Source organism: Schistocerca piceifrons, chromosome X (assembly GCF_021461385.2).
Source record: "Schistocerca piceifrons isolate TAMUIC-IGC-003096 chromosome X, iqSchPice1.1, whole genome shotgun sequence".
NCBI lineage: Eukaryota > Metazoa > Arthropoda > Insecta > Orthoptera > Acrididae > Schistocerca > Schistocerca piceifrons.
Genome location: NC_060149.1, coordinates 545849095 through 545869736, shown reverse-complemented (window position 1 = coordinate 545869736; position 20642 = coordinate 545849095). Strand labels below are relative to the sequence as shown.

Genomic DNA, 20642 nt, shown 5'->3' with positions numbered 1-20642 from the left:
GTGAATCATGGCTTTGTGGGAAAAAAATAAAGGACACAACACAGAAAGTTACACGGTTTGCTAAACTGGCACGAATATTTCTTTTGTTTCTCCAATTATTTACTACACAATTACAACGTCGGAAGTTAATTTCCAGTCGATTCGCGCCGAACGTTTTCAATGGCTGTCAGTAACTTCGTGCTCGTTGGTTGACTGCAAGATTTGACTTTGGAATGGAATGTATTTTAGGTCGAGGAAATAAGCGCACGTGAGTACATTACGTGTCGTAATGGAAAGTACGTCCTACCATACACTTCACAGCGCTTTGGTACGTACAGCTGTAGCTGTAGAAACAATTGATGTTACAGATTTTCTTTCTATCGAATCAGTTGTTTCGATTCTATCGTATAGATATTATCCTCGATAAGAGTCGTATCGAATGTAGAGGTCGAATGTTCCTTAGCGACTAGCGAGATAGCGACTGTAGTTCAACGGTTTGTTTGTGTAGTGGTGGTTAGTGTTACAAAATCCGTGTGTTTAGGCGTGTTGGTGTTGTGGAAGTTACTGTGTTTTATCTGTTTGTGGACATTTTTTATGTTTCCATCAGATATCAAGAGGATTACGGTATTCCACGAAGCTAGACATGAAGAAATCTCATAAGGTATTTAATAAAACGTGGTTATGCACCATGTTATACACGGACACATATATTATCTATTTTACAATGTGCAGTTGTAACTATTTCGTTTTTGAACTGCCAAATTATAATGTATAGTGCCATATTTCTGGTCTCAGGACCTTGACCGTGTTTCACACTGTATGTACATTCGCGTGTGAATATCAGGTTTTTATACTGCGGTTTTTATTCGATTTGCGGCGATAGCCCATATGTGATGCACCTGAAACTCAATTCTATTTAATTATAGGTTAAGAATAATCGTTCCATGCCGTGCCTGTTTTGATATCAAGTAGATAATGCGTACACAAGCGAGGCGGACAGATTGATAGTGCACATTGGGGGGTATGATATACTATGCAAATAAAGTCATGCGCCTGAGAGAGAATGTTTCTTTTTAGTTGAAAGACGTCCCTTCTTCAAATGGGTAATGAAATATAAGAGAATTTTGTGTCGTGTAGACATATTTTGCACGTTATTTACAAATGCAGACGGTATGGCGGGAAAACACGCAGTATTGTGCCCTAGCATCACCTTTCTTCTGTTATCAGTTTCAGAGTTCTGCAAGTAATCTGTTATTGTAGAGTATGCAATATTTAAGAGGTGCACTTTGATTGCTTATGCAAATAAATGTATTTTTTACCAATATCTTTTCTCTCTTTGGACAGATTAATATACAGTTTTAGTCCCTGTTAGAAAAGTGTTTTCACTTGTTAAGTGTAAGCACAAACTGGCTCTTGTTCCATAATAATGTGTAAAACTATTCGTGGAATACTTAATAATGTGTTTCATAATGTGCACAAATTGTTGGTACTGTATATGACCATATGTGGCACAGTACCCTAAGGATTTGTTAAATATTTTCATTCAGTGAGCCTGACAAATATTTTTATTACAACCCTTATCTGCAGCTTGGAAACAGGGTCCATGTTTAATGTATTTGATCTCTAGGATAGAATCCTGTGTCTAAGAACTGTATGTACAAAGCAATAGTATGTCATCACAAAGCACAGTCTTTTGCATACTGATGATAAGGCTCTAATGGCACTCTCCTTCCAATCTCTCTCTCTCTCTCTCTCTCTCTCTCTCTCTCTCTCTCACACACACACACACACACACACACACACACACACACACACACCCTGTGTGTGTGTGTGTGTGTGTGAGAGAGAAAGAGAGACTATTTCTATTCAAAATTTGTTTATGGTGTAGGAGAAGCTATTGAGGAGAAACTGTGAAAACATTTCAGCTGTTTGTTATACATTTTATTTCCACATATACATTGTCAGAATGTTTTTTACTTGTATGTATCACTCCTTTCTGCACCATAGTTTTATTAATGGTTAACACTTGTGATTTTACCTACTTTTGTTGGACTTGTGAGTACTGTTGCTACTCTCAAATTCAGTTCGACTGTTGATACCACATTTCATGATTGAAGAAGTGTACTGTGAGGCAGTGATTACTATTCACAGCTGCTTAAAGGTGTGACTGCAAGGTGTGCCTGTGTGAACACCTCCCAAAATCTAATTAGGCCTACTTTGTTTTGTCCTATGAATACTTTTGTGTGTGTCAGAAGTTACCCCATATTATAAATGCATAACGCATTAGTGGATGAAAATATGTTAAGTTACTGGCTTCTATATTCACAAAGTTAGCAGTTATTGCTATGGCAAAAGTAACCGATAATAAACATTGTAGCAAGTTTTCTATAAGGATTTTCCACTTTTAATTTTTCATCAAGATGCACACCTCAGAACTTAGAATTTTCTGTGTTTTTTACAATTTATTGTTGGTATGATAGTTTAATTGGGAATAGACTGGTTTTTACTACACAAAACAAGATTTACAGCATTTTTATCAACGTTTAAGCCTAGCCTATCTGTGCAAAATCAGTTAGTAACTTTCACGAAAACACTATTTACTATTTTTCCTGTTAATGCCTGTTTCACTTAGCCTCAAAAGAATGCTTGTATCATCTGCAGTCATGAGTAATTTTGCACCATGATTCAAATGAAGTGGTAGATCATTAACATGAAGCAAGAACAGTAGTGGACCAATGATCAGACTTTGAGAGACTCCCATTGTAATTTCTCCCCATGCAGATGGTGATGCATCCCACTTTATTACCCCTGGTCTGCCTACAGTAGCGTTCTCCATTCTGTTTTGTAAATGAGAGCTGAACTATGTTTTCCAAAAAAAGAAGAAAAAAACTACCACTTTCTGAATAGAATGGTATGCCTCAGTCACAATCAGATGCCTTTGATAAATCACAGATGATCCCAACTGGTGATATTTTATCAATGTGGAAGTGTCTAATTCTGCCTGTCTGCTTTGACCCATATGTCATTAAGGTGGCAGACACCCCTGTTTCCAGCATATATACTACGTGGCAAACACAACATACCAAATACACCCATGAACAGTGATATAAATGACACAAAACATTTCACACCAACAATAAAATGAAACTAATACAACTAATGTGGGAAGTGGGGGATTTAGGGTTGGAACAAGTCAAATATACAGTAGTAAGAATAACATCCCTGTTCCAAAACAAGCAAAACTGAAAAACAATACACACAGAATACTTGAGAATAACCCGGAAAAAAACACAGTTACTTGAATATTTGCCCTGTAGAGCTCAGACGAAAACACACACACAAAACTAGTATTGCAAATTTCTCTTGAATTATGGTTCAAACCAAGACAGCTAAAAAAACCAACACAACCACAAAAACCAGTATTAGAAAGTTCACATGACCTATATAGCTCATACAAAACCCATGGTACCAAGAACACACAACTAACGCAACTGTAAGTTAGGAATTATTAATTAATAATATTCCATCATCAGTCACGTATTTTTATTTTTTAATTGCCGTTTAACACATTTTGGAGCTAGAACTCCATTTTCAAGGACTGTATGGTGACAGTGGATGTTACAGCTGCTTCAGTTTTTCACCTAATAGTAACAGGATGACACAGTTGTTTTATGTAATGGGATAAACTCTACCTCAGTTGGCATTAATGAAAAAATGCTAGATTGGATTTATTATTATTCCCATTTGCATAATAGTAAATCCAATACTCCATCGTATCACTAGAACATCGGTTATATATGCAGCATTTGAGTCATGTAATACTATCATAAACATGTTAAGTAGTTTCAGAATGTATGTGCAAATGTGGAAGCCTTTCGCCAATGCAGAAGGTGAAAGTTACACGCTGAAATGCAAGTAATATGTTACAAGACTTTGTCTCAAATTTCTCTAGTATTTTATCATTATTCCCAGTTGAGCTATAATTTATCTTTTCAAATTTAACAGTTGTCATTCTGTTACATGATAAACAGACTTTTGTTTTGACTTTTTAAGAGGCCCATGTGGTTTGTGGTATTCATTCTGCAAACATTTGTAAAAAATATTGCTGCTTTGATGTTTATTGTTAAGATGATGTACTGTCAATGCAGCCTCAGCAGGCCAGGCTCGAAAATGAGTCTTGTAAGGTTTGAAACTAGTCGCTTAATTTAAATACTGCAATTGTTGACATAATCATTAATAAACACTTTATGAAGCAGGTGTAATACCCATTATAGCCAAACAGTTCTTGAAACTAGAGTTTTAGCTCCAAATCATGTGGGACAGCAATTAAGTAATAAAATTTGGTGATTAATGATTGAATGTTATTAACTAATAATCCCTAATGTAGAAGTTATAGTCATGAACAGTCTATGACTTAATGTCTGTTAATAACATAGCAGAACTATTATTGAAACATAATGATATCAAAATGACTGCAACACACTCCACGATACCTACAGCTATAAGTTACCAAATATGAACTACAATTACCAACACAAACCACATCATAAAAAACTAGTGCAACATAAATTTCAATGCATGTATATCAAAGTTAATTATGAATGTAAAGAAACACAATACTATTCTAACAATAAAGACCAAAAGTACAATAAAACATACTTACTTACCACCCCAAGCACTGCTGACACTTAGTACATTATGCCAAGAGGCCACATAACTAAAGAAATTTAATTGTAGACATTATATTGTTGTCCATTGCAGCAACCAATGAACTGTTAGTAAATTTCGTTATAAAATATCCACACTTAGTGTACAAAAAAAAGGTTTCAGGCCATTAACAACACGATGAAATAACAAATTCAAAACAAATCAGTGGCCAACAGCTGAAATGAAAATAACACACTGCAAGGTCACAAAAATGAAGCCCCAAAACTTCAAGTAACACAAATTATCAAGTCCAGTGCTGCACTAACATCACTCACAAACAACTCAGGAACATAAACATTTCAAACTGGAGTGCACAGCTGCTTACTTTAACATTTCCTTAGCAAACACAGTCTATTTCAAATATGCCATGCCCCGATGATGTCACACAATGCCAAGTCACTTGCATCGAGGATCAAAGCAGAGGCTTTGCAAATGTATAGGTAGTTCACTCAGTAGAGTGGCCCTTTTGAAATCCTGGCTAGCTAAACATCCCATTACCACACAGGTAGGTGGAAATGCTGAACCACATTACCTCCTTAAAGATTTTAGAGAATGATGTAACGAGTGATGCCGGGCAGTAGTTGTTGACATCTGCGGAGTCATTCTTCATATGGAATGGCACATTGTAATAAGTTTGGGAAAACACCTCAAATTAATGATACACAAGTGACTGTGAACATTACATTTTATAAGGCCACAACTTTTTAGTATCTTGATGGAGGTATTATTCCCTCCATACAAACTTTTACTTTTGTTATGATCATCTTCCATATTTCAGATGTGCGATTAATTTTTATTTCACTAAACCTCCTCTGCATTGATCTTTCATTGTACTGTTTTGTTTTATCTTCTGAACGATTTGCATCACTTTTCTCACTTATTTTTTAAAATTGGTTACTAAAAATATCTTCTACACATGAACTATCTTTAACGGTGCTTCCATTGTGTCAGTTTCTTATAAGATATGCATACTCAAGGTCTTTTTCAACTTTTATCAGTATATCAGAGTACTGTTCATGATATGAAAATATTTCTGCATGGTTACTTGTTCTTTATATTTTGTACAAGCTCTTTTATCATTGTGAAGAGACACTTATATCTGTTGTGATCCAACATTTATGTAATGACTTCCTACTATTATTACATTTAATTATCTTTCTGGAAAAACTACTTTCAGAAACGGATGCAAACTCATTAAGAAATATCTTGAATTTAGAGCTGGAATTAGGCTCATTGTAAACTCCGTCTCTGCCACTATTTCTTAACTTTCTTTACAATTTTCAGTAGTTTTTACATTAATCACCCTCATTGTTTTCTTAGAGTCTTTTTGAATTGTACATGGAGCTAAGTTACATAATGTGATTATCTGTTCATTGTGGTCTGACAATCCATTTAGCAAAGGGTAGTCAGACATCTCTTAAACTTCCACTTGGAACTACTGCCTGCCTTGAGACTGAATGCCACTTAGTGCCATTGTAGGAATGTGGCGTGGTAAGGACGTTATAAACTGATGAGCCAAAACATTATAACCATCTGCTTAATAGCTTGTGTGTCCATATTTGGAGTGAAATACATAACTGATTCTGGATGTCAGGAATCTGACTGTTAGATTTTAGGAGGGATGGGGCATTAGATGTCTATGCACAGGTCATGTAATTTGCTTAAATAATGGGCCACTGATTTGTGTATGCAGTAATGGTGCTCAATAGCGACTCAGATAGGTTCCATAGGAACATCATCAGGCAAATTTGGTCGCCGAGATATCAACATGAGTTCACTGTAGTGTGGTTCTGGCTCAGAGACATGGACAATTATACTGCTGAAAGATAACATTGCTGTTGGGGAAGACATCTAGCATGAAGGGATGCAGGTGGTTTGCAGCTATCAGTGTGTCTTTGATTTCTACCACAGGTCCCATGCAAGCACAGGAGACAGAAGCGTCCGATCCCGCACGTCGGCTTTGACCCGTGACGTAAGGGTGTTGTCGTGTGTGACATCATGACGGCGCAGAGTTTGGTTTGAGTGTGGCTGTCTCCAGTTCTGTTTTATCTTATTTTATTTACTTTTCTGATCTGTTCGTTCTATCTCGTGAGATTTTTTTTTTTTTTTAATTTAAAAACACTTATTACTTATTTTAATTATGTTTCCTCGAATTTCTGTTTTAGTTTATTATACTTATCTTTCTGATCTGTTCGTTCTATCCCGTGAGATTTTTTTTAAAAAAAGACAAAAAACACTAATCAGCTACTGAAGCATCTTTATCTTCTATGGGTTGCAGGGGTTACGACCCCTGGGGAGGTGGGTGGGTATTCATGCATGGCTGTCTTCACTTACACGTTGTAGCTACGCAAGGCGTCTAAATTTGTTTATATTTAGTTTGCCCCCCACCCAAAACACCCCATTTCCCGCACTTGTCCCGTTAGTGTCATTAGGCTTCTTGTGGAAAGTGTGTGTGTTTGTTTTTGTTTCCGCCATATTTGTGACGTCATGGGTCAAAGCAGATGGGTGGGATCGGACGCTTCCGTATTTCCAATTTCTCCCATAGCGTAATACTGCTCCCACCAAGTCTGCATTCTTGATGCACTGCACTGTTCGAGCCGCCAATCGATGATGGCATTTGTGGAGACTGCCAGTGACCTAGAGTAGCAAAAATGTAATTCACCCGAAGAGCCGACATGTTTCCATTGTTTGATGATTGAATACTGATTGTCCCATCCCTGCTGCAAGCATAATTGATATGTCATTGGGTCAACTTGTGAACACGTAGGGGTGGTCTGCTGTGGAGCTCCATGTTCAAAAATGTACTGTGAGCAATGTGCTCTAAAACACTTGTATGTGCACCAGCATTGTGCTCTTTTGGCAGAAATGTCACAGTTCACCATCTATCCTACTCTATAGAGCAGGCAAATGTTCAAACTCCACATTATGTGAAGAGTTGTGGAGGTCCAACCATTTAGCTCCTAGTGGTGGTTTCACTGACCTCCTACCGCCTTCTGTAGCTGCTCATGACAGTAGCATGTCAATATGCAAACACGTTTACCGTTTTCGAGATGCTCGTTCAACTGCTCTGTGTAATAATAATCTTCCCTTTGTCAGAGTTGTGTATCTTAATGAATATGCCCATTTGTTGCCCTTATTTTTGCTAAGGTGATGCTCTGTTTGTCTGTTTGTATCAGCTCAGCTTACATACTTTTGTTACTGCACCACGTGTCCGCGGCACCACCAGGCGTTTCCCGCCCCCTCCCCTCCCAGGGGCTCTGACTGCTCTTCGGTGAGTATGTGCTTGGCTACCACGGTGCCCCAGCCTTTGCGGCACTACTTCCTCTTTCTGTGCCACAAACCTATGCTGCAACTATCTGTTACCTCCTCTGACTTTCTGTCAGGTGGTCCTTTTGGTACAGACCCTGCCTGGATGTGGTTCAAGATTTTGGCATTGATTTCTGGTTTCATTCTTAGCGCTGCCTTCACCTTCCATTAAGGATTATATGGTCCCCATTATTGGGTTCGATCTGCTATCTTTTACAGAAGTGCATGTTGTGCAGCAAAGGTCGCCTGCTGTGGTGTATGCTCTGCCTCTGTACCTTTCTGGCCTGGCACCCTCCCTTCTTGTTGTCATACAATCAAACACCAGTATGGTAGCAATTCCATTGTGGGCTTGGGTGGCGCGGGCGGGGGGGGGGGGGGGGTGTTCATCATGTACCTGCACGGTGGTAACCCCTGACCATACAGGGATCACACTCTTTGTGGCTGTGCTGCACACTCCACATGTATGCCATGGAGCATGTGCCCATCATGACTGGGGCACGGGGACCCCCAACAGTGGATTACTGGCCAGGTAGCTGTGGCTGGATGATGCCCATGGGGAGAGCCCCTGTCTGGAGAGGATGACACTGTGGTGGATGTTTTGCACATGAAGTAACTTAAGCTTTCTCACACTGGTGGCCCCACAGCCCCAGCAGTCTCTTCGCATGGAAAGGCCTCTTATGATCCCAACAAGTTCCCTTCCCTGGCCGTGCTGTGGGAGGAATGCAGGACTAGACAACAAGGAGCAAAATCCTCCTTCCAGTATCTGGTCTGTACCAGGACTGACAGGGACACCTGTTTGGCCACAAAGCCTTTATTTTTTTCTTGAATACGTTGAGGATAAATACGGGAAATCTGTAGCTACCTTTAAAATGAAGAACAGTTCTCTCCTGATTAAAATGTCATCTCCTGCCCAGTAACAGGCTGACTCTAATTGGGTGACGTTCCCATGACAGTCATTCCCCAAAAGAATCTCAGTATGGTCTGCAGTGTCATCTCTTACTGTGATCTTCTTTTACAATCTGACGATGAACTGTGGGTCAACTTGGAGTGACAGAGTGTGTACTTCATCCATCGTGTCCATAGGGGACCAAGGGAAAACAGAGTTGCTACCGGAGTCCTCATCTAGGCTTTCGAGGATGATATGTTCACTGAGAATGTCAAGGTGATGGTGTACCAGTGTAACGAGAAACCCTATGTTCCGTCTCATACGGGATGCTTGAGGAATATGAAATTTGGACTTGTGTCTTCCCAGTGTACCGTCACCACCATCTGCATGTATTGCAGACATCCTCTGCACGTGAACATTGCTTGTGCCCCTCCCCCCATTTGTGTAAACTGCAGCGAGCTCTACTCTCCCTGTTCTCCAGATTGCTTCACTTTGAATCATGAAAAGAAAATCCATGAGTGTAAAACTCTAGATAAGCTCACATATCAAGAGGCCAGAAAAAGTATGAGCATCTTGAATACATACAAGTGACCCAATCTTATGCTACAGCCGCAATGTCTTTGCCTTCTGTCGATTGTGCTTTCCCCTACTGTGCATCTTACAGTGAGCCCTCAGACCCACCTGCTAATTCCTGTTCCCCAGCCGGTTGGGGCCCCTTCTGGTGCGTCCACTGCACCCACTTCAGCAGCACTGACTCCCCACCCGCCGGGGACACCAGTCCCCATCCCCCAGTGGGAGGAGCCCTATCCTCTGGTTTCTCTAGCTAAGAAGAGGTCCCAACCACAGGCTGCTGGCCGTCAAACTTCTCGTTCTTCCTCTGACCCTGAAACAAGTTCAGGGGAACCACCTTTTCATTTCTCATCTTCTAATCAGAAGGACAAAAAGAAGTCCTTAAGATGAAGGAAACTCTGTGGCCCCCACACCACTGGGCTCTGCATGTCCTCCTGTGCCCATGGTGGAGATCCCAGTGGCCCCTGAGGCAATGGATTTCCTCAGGCAGTGTGTTGCAGAACCTGTGTTAATGGATCACCTAATGTCTCAGTCAGTGGCAGCACGTGACCCTAGGTCATAACCTGCCCACCTGGTTGAGCTACAGCAACTTTTAAGCACTTACCTGCGTTCTCTGTTGCCATCTAGGAAATGTGGTTTCCAGCAACTCGGATCCCATCTTTCGTGGATACTGAGGTTAGTTTAAGAATTGTACTGACTATGAGAGGGTATCAGGTGGTGGTTGTACGTGTGTGGTGGATTCGGTATACAGTGACCTTGTGCCTCTTCATACACCTTTCGAGGCTGTCTCTGTTCAGGTAAGTAAGGGCACATCAGGGTTTTACCATCTGCATCACTCTGTCAGCTCCCACCCCTTTCCTAATCTTGGGTGACTTCAACATCCGTAACCATTTGTGGAGTGGTACAGTGATCACTGGCCGTGGTAAAAACATTGAGTCTTTACTGGCACGGCTCAATCTTTGCCTCTTGAACTCTGGTGCCACCACACTCTTCAGTGTAGCACACGGAACTTATTTGGTCATTGATCTCTTTTTTTGCAGCTCTGGCCTTCTACCATCTATCCACTGGAGGGTCCATAATGACCTGTGTGATACTGACCACTTCCTGACCTTCCTGTACCTCCCTCAGCATTGCTCCCGTGGACACCCACTCAGATGGGTTCACCTCTGCTGTTGTCTTTAGCTCCCAACCACAAGGCAGTATTGATGCAGCTGTTCAGAATACCACAGCAGCCATTTTTTTGGCAACCAACCAAACCACCCCCTCGTCCTCTGGATTCAGTCACCAGAAGACTGTACCCTGGTGGCCCCTGAGATCACTGCGACCATTAGAGATTGTAGGTGGGCTCTCCAGTGCCATAATTGGCATCCTTCACTGGAGCATCTCATTGGCTGTAAATGGCTGTGTGCCAGAGTCAGCTTCCCATGAAACGATGAAAGCAAAAATTAAACAGTGGGTGAAGGAAATGCACTTATCTTTTACTACCCACCACCTGGAGCCGTATAATACTCCAGTCAGTGAATGGGAACTCTCCATTGTCCTAGTCCATTGCCGCGATGTAGTCCTAGGTCCAGACCACATCCACAACCAAGTGCTGAATCATCTGTCAGTGGATTGTCAGCATTTCATCCTTGCCCTCTTTAATCCAGTCTGGAATGAGAATGAGTTCCCAACTCAGTGGTGAGAATGTGTGCGTACTCCAGTTCTGAAAGTGGGTAAGAACACTCAGAGATGGACAGTTATCACCCAATCAGCCTTACTGTCATTCTCTGTAAGTTGCTCAAATGCATGGTGAGTGAGATACTGTGTTGGCTCCTGTTGTCTCGGGGCCTTTTGGCTGCATCTCAAGATGGTTTTTGCGAAGGCTGCTCCACTGCTGATTATGTGGTTCACGTGGAGTCCACAATTCAGATGGCCTTTGCATGTTGTCAGGACATCATCGCCATCTTATTTGACCTGCTTATGACACGCCATGGTGTCAAATCCTATGTTATATGAGTGGAGTCTCGGGGGGTGGGGTCCGCTCCCAGTTTTTGTCAAGAACTTCCTGTTGCACCATATGTTTCAAGTTTAAGTGGGTGCTTTACTCAGTAACCCCCCTCTCCCCCCAAAATCCAAGAGCATGGGGTCCTGCTGGGCTCTGTACTGAGCATTCCCCTCTTTCTGGTTGCCACCAATGGTCTAGCAGTGGCTGTGAGGTCTTTGGTATTGCCCTCATAATATGGTGACAATGTTTCTTTTATTATTGCTCCAGTGGCATGGGTGTTGCTTGCATCACCTACTGGGTGCCATACGGAAGGTGCAGTCACGGTCTCTCGCCCATGGCTTTCCGTTTCAGCTGCAAAGGCTTTTGTCATGCACTTCTGTCGCTGTTATACTGCCAACCCACACCCAGAGCTTTACCTATATACTCAGTTAGTTCTTGTAGTTGAGACGCACCACTTTTTGGGACTAGTCTACCATTCCCTGCTAACGTGGCTTCCCCACCTTGGCCAACTTAAGTGAAAGTGCGGATGACACCTCAATACACTTCGCTGCCTCGGCAACACTATCATGTATGCAGATTGCTTTATTGTTTTGCAGTTCTACAAAGCCCCATTTCTATTCCATCTAGATTACGGGAGTCTCACATATGGTTCAGCCTCACCCTCAGTATTGCGGATACTGGACTCCATTCATCATTGTGGGGTCTGACTTGCGACAGGAGCCTTCTGAACTAGCACTGTGAATAGCTTACTGTCGAGGCTGGAGTTCCTCTATTACCTATCAGGCACCAACAACAGCTACTGAATTACACTATATGCTTTTGTAGCTTCCCAGAACATCCCAGCTACCATGCCCTTTTCCCTGGAAGGGTGCTGCACCTCGCAGAACTGAGTTTGCAATTCATGACTGCCTCCAGTGTCTCTGTTCGGAACTGCAACTTCCTCTGCTGTCACCTTTGGGCTGCGAGACATTGCCCTGTGCCCCCATGGTTTGTGGCTCAACCTGAGATATGTCTCGAAGTATCCTTTGGTCCGAAAGATTCCATAGACCCCACAATATTTCACTGCCTGTTCTGGCCCCTCTTTGAGACATATCTGGGCTTGGAAGTGGTATTCAGATGGCTCAACAGTTGATGGACGAACAGACTTTGCATACACATGTGCACAGTGCAGTGAACCCCACTCTCTGTCAAATGACTTAAGTGTCTTGACTGCTGAATTGATGGCCATTAAACTAGCCCTTAGTTATGTTCGTTCTTGCATTGGCAAGAGTATCCTAATCTGTAGTCATTCCCTTAGCAGACTTCAGACTTTAGACAAGTGCTTCTCTCCTCACCCACTGGTTACAGCTATCCAGGATCTTGACATCCATCAAGCTGAATGGCCAGTCGTTTTCGTTTGTACCCCCGACGGTCAGAGTGGGATTTCAGGAAATGAACACGTTAGTCAAGCTGGCCACCAGGATGCCGATTCTGGAAATGGGGGTCCCAGAACTGTACCTTTGGTCATTTATACACCATGAATTTCTGGAAGTTAGAATGGTCTGCCCTGACCTTGCCAAACAAACTGAGGACAATTAAGGAGACCACGACCCTGTGGCAGTCTTTCTTGCGTGAATCTCACAGGAAATCCACCGTCCTCTGTTGAGTCTGTATTGGCCACAGTTGGCTGGCCCATGGCCACATTCTCTGAAGCGAGAATCCTCACTGTCGATGTGGAGCCCACCTGATGGTGGCCCACTTACCACAGTTGGCTGGCCCGTGGCCACATTCTCTGAAGCGAGAATCCTCACTGTCGATGTGGAGCCCACCTGATGGTGGCCCACTTACTCATAGGCTGCCCTAACTGGACTGCTTTGAGGCGGCATCCTAATCATCCTGCCAAGCTACATCTTGTGTTAAAAGACAATATCAAAACAAGTTTATCTCGTGTTATGTTTTGTCCACAAAGGTGGTTTACATTTATCTCTGTAAGGTATGGCCATTTGGCCTCATTGATTGCCTGAAGGGTTGGTGGGGCACCCTTCTCCTGCTCTTTCCTCCCCCCCTCCACTCGCCCCCAGTTGTCTCTTGTCGGCCCTTACTGTGTTGCCCAGCCTGGCCTCCATCCTTTCCACCTTTTTTTCTTTATTCTTTTTCATTTATTGGTTTTAAGCCTTGTCTTGGGTGATCTTTTAACAACTTGTCTGTGGTGTCTTTTTTATGTGCTTTTTTATCTGTTTTTATTGTGTTAGTTACACTTAGGCTTTCCAGGATTTGCCTTTCATCTCCCTTCTTCAACGATCACTCCTGGTTTGCCCCTTAACGGAAGGATTTTAGTCTCTTTCACTCCAAATCAGCCACCAGGCAGCATTCAACGTCACGGTGGGCAGCACCCCTCTGCGGGTCCGGTTGTTAGCATAGGTCCGAGGTATTCCTGCCTGTTGTAAGAGGTGACTAAAAGGAGTCTCACATGTTTCGGCCTTCATGTGATGGTTCCCTGCAGGGTTTGACCACCATTTTTCAAAATTTTCCTGAAGAGCAAGCCAATTGGGGAAGGGCGCCTTACATGGTGCATAGTGTCTATCATGTGCTGAGACCTCTCGCAACCTTCGTTGACGTGGATCTGCACTTCCGCTCATTCTCCAGCTGTTGGGTGAGGTCACCCTCCTGGGTGCGTTTTCCTCCATCCTCTGTGCGGCACCGCTTTCTGCACTTGCTCATTTGGGTCACATACCCTGTTGGTTGTAGCCTCTTGACCACACTGGGATTGCTCTGCTGATGTCTGCGCCGTTAACTCCCCACAATGCCAAGGAGTAGATGCCCGTCACCCTGGCTTCGGGACTCCTGGCAATGGCCATCCTGCCAGGTGGCCTTCGCTGCGGCTGGGTGGTGCCCGTGGGGACGGCCCCTGGTCAGAGTGGGTGGCATCAGGGTAAATGACACACCATAAAGGGTAGTACATCATGTGTTGCTGGTACCTCGCATGTACGAGTGTTGATGGGGAATCTTTCTAGTCAATGAAACACAGTTTTTTGTGGAGCATTTATAGGACAAGTTTGTGTAGGTGGAGGGCTTATCCAAAATGTGGTCAGGGTCAGTCTTAATCAAAACAGCATTCTTTGCCCAGTTATGGGCACTACTCGCCTATGACAATCTGGGGATGTTTCTGTTTCCTTCACGCCCCATGAGAGCTTAAATATGGTCCAGGATATCATATTTCACAGTGACCTTCTTTTGCAGTCTGACAATGAGCTGCGCGCCAGTTTAGAGTGGCAAGGTGTCCATTTCATCTGGTGCGTCCACCGGGGCCCAAGGGATAATCAGGTTGCCACCTCCACCGGTGCCTTCACCTCGGCCTTCGAGAGTGACACATTACCCGAGAAGGTCAAGATGATGGTCTACAACTGTGACGTAAAGCCATATATCCCTCCCTCTATAACACTACCGCCCACTACTGTTATACTATAACCTCAAAGCTGGAGGCAGTTCGTATAGTGAAATTATTTTTATTAAAGCAATTACAGTATGAAGAAACAGAGCAGTTTACTCTCTGAAAGGAATTTTGTTGTTTTGACCTTAATGTACCTGAACGAGGTGGCTTATCGGACGTGAAAGTCTGACTTACATAAAGGTTTAACAAGTAACAAACAATATTTTATCTATCCTAACTGTCCAAATACTTGAATGGGGGGGGGGGGGGGGGGGAGGGTCGCCAGCCTAATTAGGCATAAGAATGAGTAATGTTTCTATTCAAGAAAAAGTAAGCAGTTTTAGTATAAAGACACGGCCTATACTTTTCTCTTACAAAAGTGCAATGGGCCCAGTCACAAGCCACAACAAACGTTTCAGTGGGTAAAAGTAGTAGCAGCAAGATGTTCACATTTTCACAATCACAAAAGACACTGTTATGTTCATCAATATTAAATGCTTTGCCAAACTGAATAACTCCATCAACACTACACATGCAAGTCATTGTTAAACTGGAAATTGGGCATGGGCCTAGTCTTCCTTCATCAGATATTTTCTGCACAGTACAAATTTAAATAATATTCACATGCAATAAGATTCACACTATTCTTCAAAGGCAAAGAAGTAACTGTTCTCATGGACAATGACATTCATGGCAACTTTACCTTTAGTGAGGATAAAACAAAGTAGGTGCTTGTAAACTGATCTTACACTTTTTAGAACACAAGGAGTACAGAACTCAACGTAAATATCAAGAGTAGTTAGAACTTTCTATAATCAAGTAACTTTGTGCATTTGAGCAACTTTCAGTGAGGGGTGGCCCTTAATCTTGACTACTGAAGTAAAGCAAACTGGTACATTTTTATGAACATTGACTCACCTTTGGTTCTATTTCAACAAGCTGCACAACAAATTTATTTACTAGGGAAAGCATTTCAAACCAATCTTTGATTACATTTAATTTGCAACTTACCTCAAAATGGCCTATTGCCTTTTCATTATCATCACAGTCTTTAACTTTAAAATCAATCATTAAGCAAGTGATTTTAAAAGTCCACAAAACTTTAAATTGATTTATCTTAAATACTGGGAAGCTCTCACAAAACTACACTTACTGCCTCCCTCAACTTTACCAAATTCCACAGCAAATTTAAATATTCCTTTTTACCAAATTTCAAATAAAATTAATTTACTAACTGTTTTACTTTATGACTTTCATTTTTCACTACATGGACACTCGATAATCATAGTTCAAGTGGAGAGGAACCTAATAGTTGTTGTGATAATGAAAAAATCAAGGTAGGTACATAAATTCAGGTATTAGTTACCTTATATTTAAGTACACTAAAACATCCAATGAGCTGATCCTTCACTTTGCATATCTACAATTCCTCCATTACGTTACAGCGATTGCGCAAAGTGGTGGCGAGTACGTCTTGGCAGATGGATTTGCAGTAGGTAATGTTGAGCTCTATCATTTCTTGGTAGCGACGATCCTCAGATTAGTATCATTTCTAGAATAAAGCCAGATCTTTATCCATCCATTTGAGGCTTTGGCACATTGGAAAATGGCACGAAAAGTCTCTCTCGGCACCAGCACAATACATGACTTTTACATAAGCTGTTGGCAGTTTGGTAGCTTGTCCCCGACTAAGTCTTGGTTCACCTTTTCATTAACGCCAACCACATTTTTCGCGTGCTGCACGATTCCGTTCCCGTGGGGAACCACAACACCTTTTATACATATAAAGAACTAAGAACCCTAAGTGAGGATCAGCAAATACAGCATAGCTACAAGATTTTTTGAACAAAACATATTGTTTGCACGTATTGACAATTCTACAAAAAATTATTTACAGGAATTCCAGTTATATACGACAAGTTTTGTCTCCAGACAAAGAATTTAAATGATAGGTACATTACATTGCATAGAATCAAACCATATCGAAGTTTTTACAAAGAAAAAAGCGAACACTTTTGTGTTATCAATATAACAAACAGTATTTACAACAGAATGTTAAATAAAACACAAAAAGGCCAAGTAAATTAATAGAGCTCTGGTGTTACACCCCGATGCGGTGCTTTTTAAGTGCTGGAAGTTTGGCCATATGTCTTCCTACCTTACTTCCAGGGTCACCTGTCAAGATTGTGAACATCCTTCGCATTCCAAACTTCCTGTGCCCCGCCTCCCATCTGTGTCAACTGCAGAGAGCATCATTCGCCTTGCTCGTCAGACTGCTGGATTCTCCAGAAAGAAAGAAAAATAATGGAAGACAAGACCCTGGACCAACTGACCTACACTGGGGCTAAGAGACAATACGAGAGGCTATGTACTGTGCATATGAAGTCAACCTACACTGCCACTATGACAACAGTTCCACCATCTTCTGTTCCGCCATATACAGTTGGCTCTCAGAGCCGTAGACTACATCTGCTCCCCTTGATGGTGGGGGGCACTTCCCTCCCTGTTGCTCCTGCACAATCTACTTCAGGAGCAACACCCCCACCCCCCCCAGCCATTGGGGACGTCAACAATCCCCACTTCTCAGGTAGAGAAGCGTAAGTTGTCTTTGGCTTCTCTCGCCAGGAAGGGATCCCTTGGGTCACTCCCTTCCCAGGTTCCTACCAGTGGCAAAGCTGACACCTGCCAGTGGCTGAAGCAACCACAGGTAGCTGGTCGTAGGGCTTCACAGTCCTCCTCAGTTGCTGAGACTGAATCAGTGAAGCCCTCCAAGCTGGACACACGTAAGGAGCACCAAGAGAAACCTAAAAAGAAAAAGACCTCCACCCAAGGCACTGTGGTGGCACCCACACCACCACTACCTACAAACTCTGTGTCTGAGGATGAGGTGGAGATTCTGAGATCTGCTGAGGACCTAGATCTCGCTAGGACCTCTGACACAATGGATGTCGATCGCACAGGTACTCATCTGGTGGCAGCAGGTGGCCCTGAGTCGTAGTCTGCCTCATTGAGTGTTTCATGCCTTCCCAGTCTCACGGTCACGTAATCCTCCAGTGGAATTGCGGCAGTTTCTTCCACCACCTGGCTGAGCTATGACAACTGTTAAGCGTTACACCTGCTTTCTGCATTGCCCTCCAGGAAACCTGGTTCCCGGCAATGTGGACTCCTGCCCTGTGCAGCTATAAGGTATGTTACAGGAACTGTAGTGACTATAATAGTGTGTCAGGTGGGGTTTGTGTCTATGTCCTGAACTCAGTATGTAGTGAACCTATGCCCCTTCAAACCCCTCTTGAAGCTGTGGCTGTCAGGATAAGGACAATACAGGAAATAACTGTGTGCAGTGTATATCTTCCTCTAGATGGTTCAGTACCCCTGAACATATTGGCTGCACTGAGTGATCAACTCCTCAAATCTTTCCTACTTTTGGCAGATTTTAATGTGCAAAACACCTTGTGGGGTGGTGCGATGCTTATTGGCCGAGGTAGGGTGGTTTAAAATTTACTATCACAACTCGACCTCTGCCCCTTAAATACAGATGCCCCCACACATTTCACTGTAGCACATAACACATATTCGGCCGTTGATCTCTCGGCTTGCAGCCGTGGCCTTATCCCATCTATTCACTGGAGAGCACATGATGACCTGTGTGGTAGTGACCACTTCCCCATCTTCCTGTCACTCCCCAGCATCAAGCCCACAGACGCCTACCCAGATGTGCTTTAAACAAGGCAGAAAGGGAAGCCTTCACCTCTGCTGTCACTGCTGAATCTCCTCCACATGGTGCCATAGATGTTGTCGTTGAGCAGGTCACTACAATGATCATTTCAGCGGCAGAAACTACGATCCCTCGTTCTTTAGGATGCCCCCGATGAAAGACAGTCCCTTGGTGATTGCCAGAAGTGGCTGAGGCAATTAAAGAGTGTTGGAGGCTCTACAGCGACATAAGTGGTACCATTCCCCAGAGCACCTAATAACCTTTAAGCAGCCCCATGCCTGCATTGGCCAGCTTATAAAACGATTTAAACAGGAGTGTCGGGAAATTTAAGTGTCGACCATCGGGTGCCATACGTCACCTTCCCAAGTCTGGATGAAGATCAGACGTCTTTTTGGGTACCAGACCCCAACAGGTGTTCCTGCCATTAACACCAATTACATGTTATATGCTGACGCGAATGCGATTGCCGAGCACTTTGATGAGCACTATGCTTGAGCCTCTGCATCAGAGAACTGCCCCCACCCTTTCGCACCCTCGAACGGTGGATGGAAAGGAAAGTCCTCTCATTCAATACACGCCACAGTGAACCCTATAATGCCCCATTTACAGAGTGGGAGCTCCTCAGCGCCCTTGCAAATTGCGCTGACACAGCTCCTGGGCCGGATCAGATTCACAGTCAGATGATTAAACATCTCTTGTCTGACTACAAGCGATGTCTCATCATCATCTTCATTCAGATCTGGTGCGATGATGTCTTTCCATCACAGTGGCGGGAGAGCACCATCATTTCGGTGCCCAAACCTGGTCAAAACCCGCTTGATGTGGATAGCTATCATCTCATCAGCCTCACCAACTTTCTTTGTAAGCTGCTGGAATGTATGGCGTGTCAACGGTTGTTTGGGTGCTGGAGTCACGTGGGCTACTGGCTCCATGTCAGGGTGGCTTCTGCCAGGATCGCTCTACCACAGATAATCTTGTATCCCTCGAGTCTGCCATCTGAACGGCCTTTTCAGACGCCAACATCTGGTTGCCATCTTTTTTGACTCATGTAAAGCATACGACATGACCTGGCGACATCATATCCTTGCCACATTGTGTGGGTGGGGTCTCCGAGGCCCGCTCCCATTTCTTACCCAAAACTTCCTTCACTCTGTACTTTCGGTGTCCAAGTCGGTGCCTCCCATAGTTCCCCCTGTATTCAGGAGAATGGTGTTCTGCAGGGCTCTGTATTGAGTGGCTCCCTATCTTTAGTGGCTATTAACAGTCTAGCAGCAGGTGTAGGGCTGTTGGTCTCACCTTCTCTGTATGTGGATGACTTCTGTCTTTCGTACTGTTCCTCCAGTACTGGTGTTACTGAGCGGTGCCTACAGGGAGCTGTTCACAAGGTGGAATCATCGGCTCTAGCCCATGCCTTCCAATTTTCAGCCGCGAAGTCATGTGTCATGCATTTCTATCAGCACCGCACCATTCATCCAGAACCAGAACTTTACTTTAATGATGATCCACTCACTGTAGTGGAGACATATGGATTCTTAGGACTGGTTTTCAATGCCCGATTGAATTGGCTATGTCACTTTCGTCAGCTTAAGCGGAAGTGCTGGCAGCACCTCAGTGCCCTCCGCTGCCTGAGCAACACCAACTGGGGTGCAGATCGCTCTACGCTGCCCCAGCTCTACAGAGCCCTTGTTCAATCCTGCCTAGACTATGGCAGCCTGGTTTACGGTTCGGCAGCGCCCTCGGCATTGTGTTTACTCGACCCAGTGCACCACTGTGGCGTTCGCCTAGCGACAGGAGCTTTTAGAACGAGTCCAGTGACCAGTGTCCTGGAGGAGGCCGGAGTCCCTCCATTGAAGGTTAGGTGTGCACAACTGCTCATCAGTTTACATTTTACACATTTGTAGTTCTCCTGCGCATCTGAATTACCGTTCCATTTCCCAACCACAGCGGTTCATCTCGCGCATCCACGGCTAAGGTCAGGGCTTACATTTGCGGTTCATGTCCGGCCCCTTCTGTCTGAACTAGAGTACTTCCTGTTAAGACCTCTCCTCAAGGTCCATTCACGTACCCCCCCATGGTATACACG

At 43.5% G+C, this 20642-nt stretch overlaps 1 protein-coding gene across 1 annotated transcript in view; it reads left to right on the top strand.

The window, feature by feature from the left end:
• The first annotated feature begins 421 nt into the window (after nucleotides 1–421).
• Nucleotides 422–20642, top strand: part of LOC124721781 — a 524867-nt gene continuing 504646 nt past the window's right edge. Inside the window, exon 1 of the mRNA XM_047246895.1 lies at nucleotides 422–640. Coding sequence (XP_047102851.1) covers nucleotides 623–640 — 18 coding nt within the window. The 5' untranslated portion in view covers nucleotides 422–622. The remainder of the gene's footprint in view (nucleotides 641–20642) is intronic.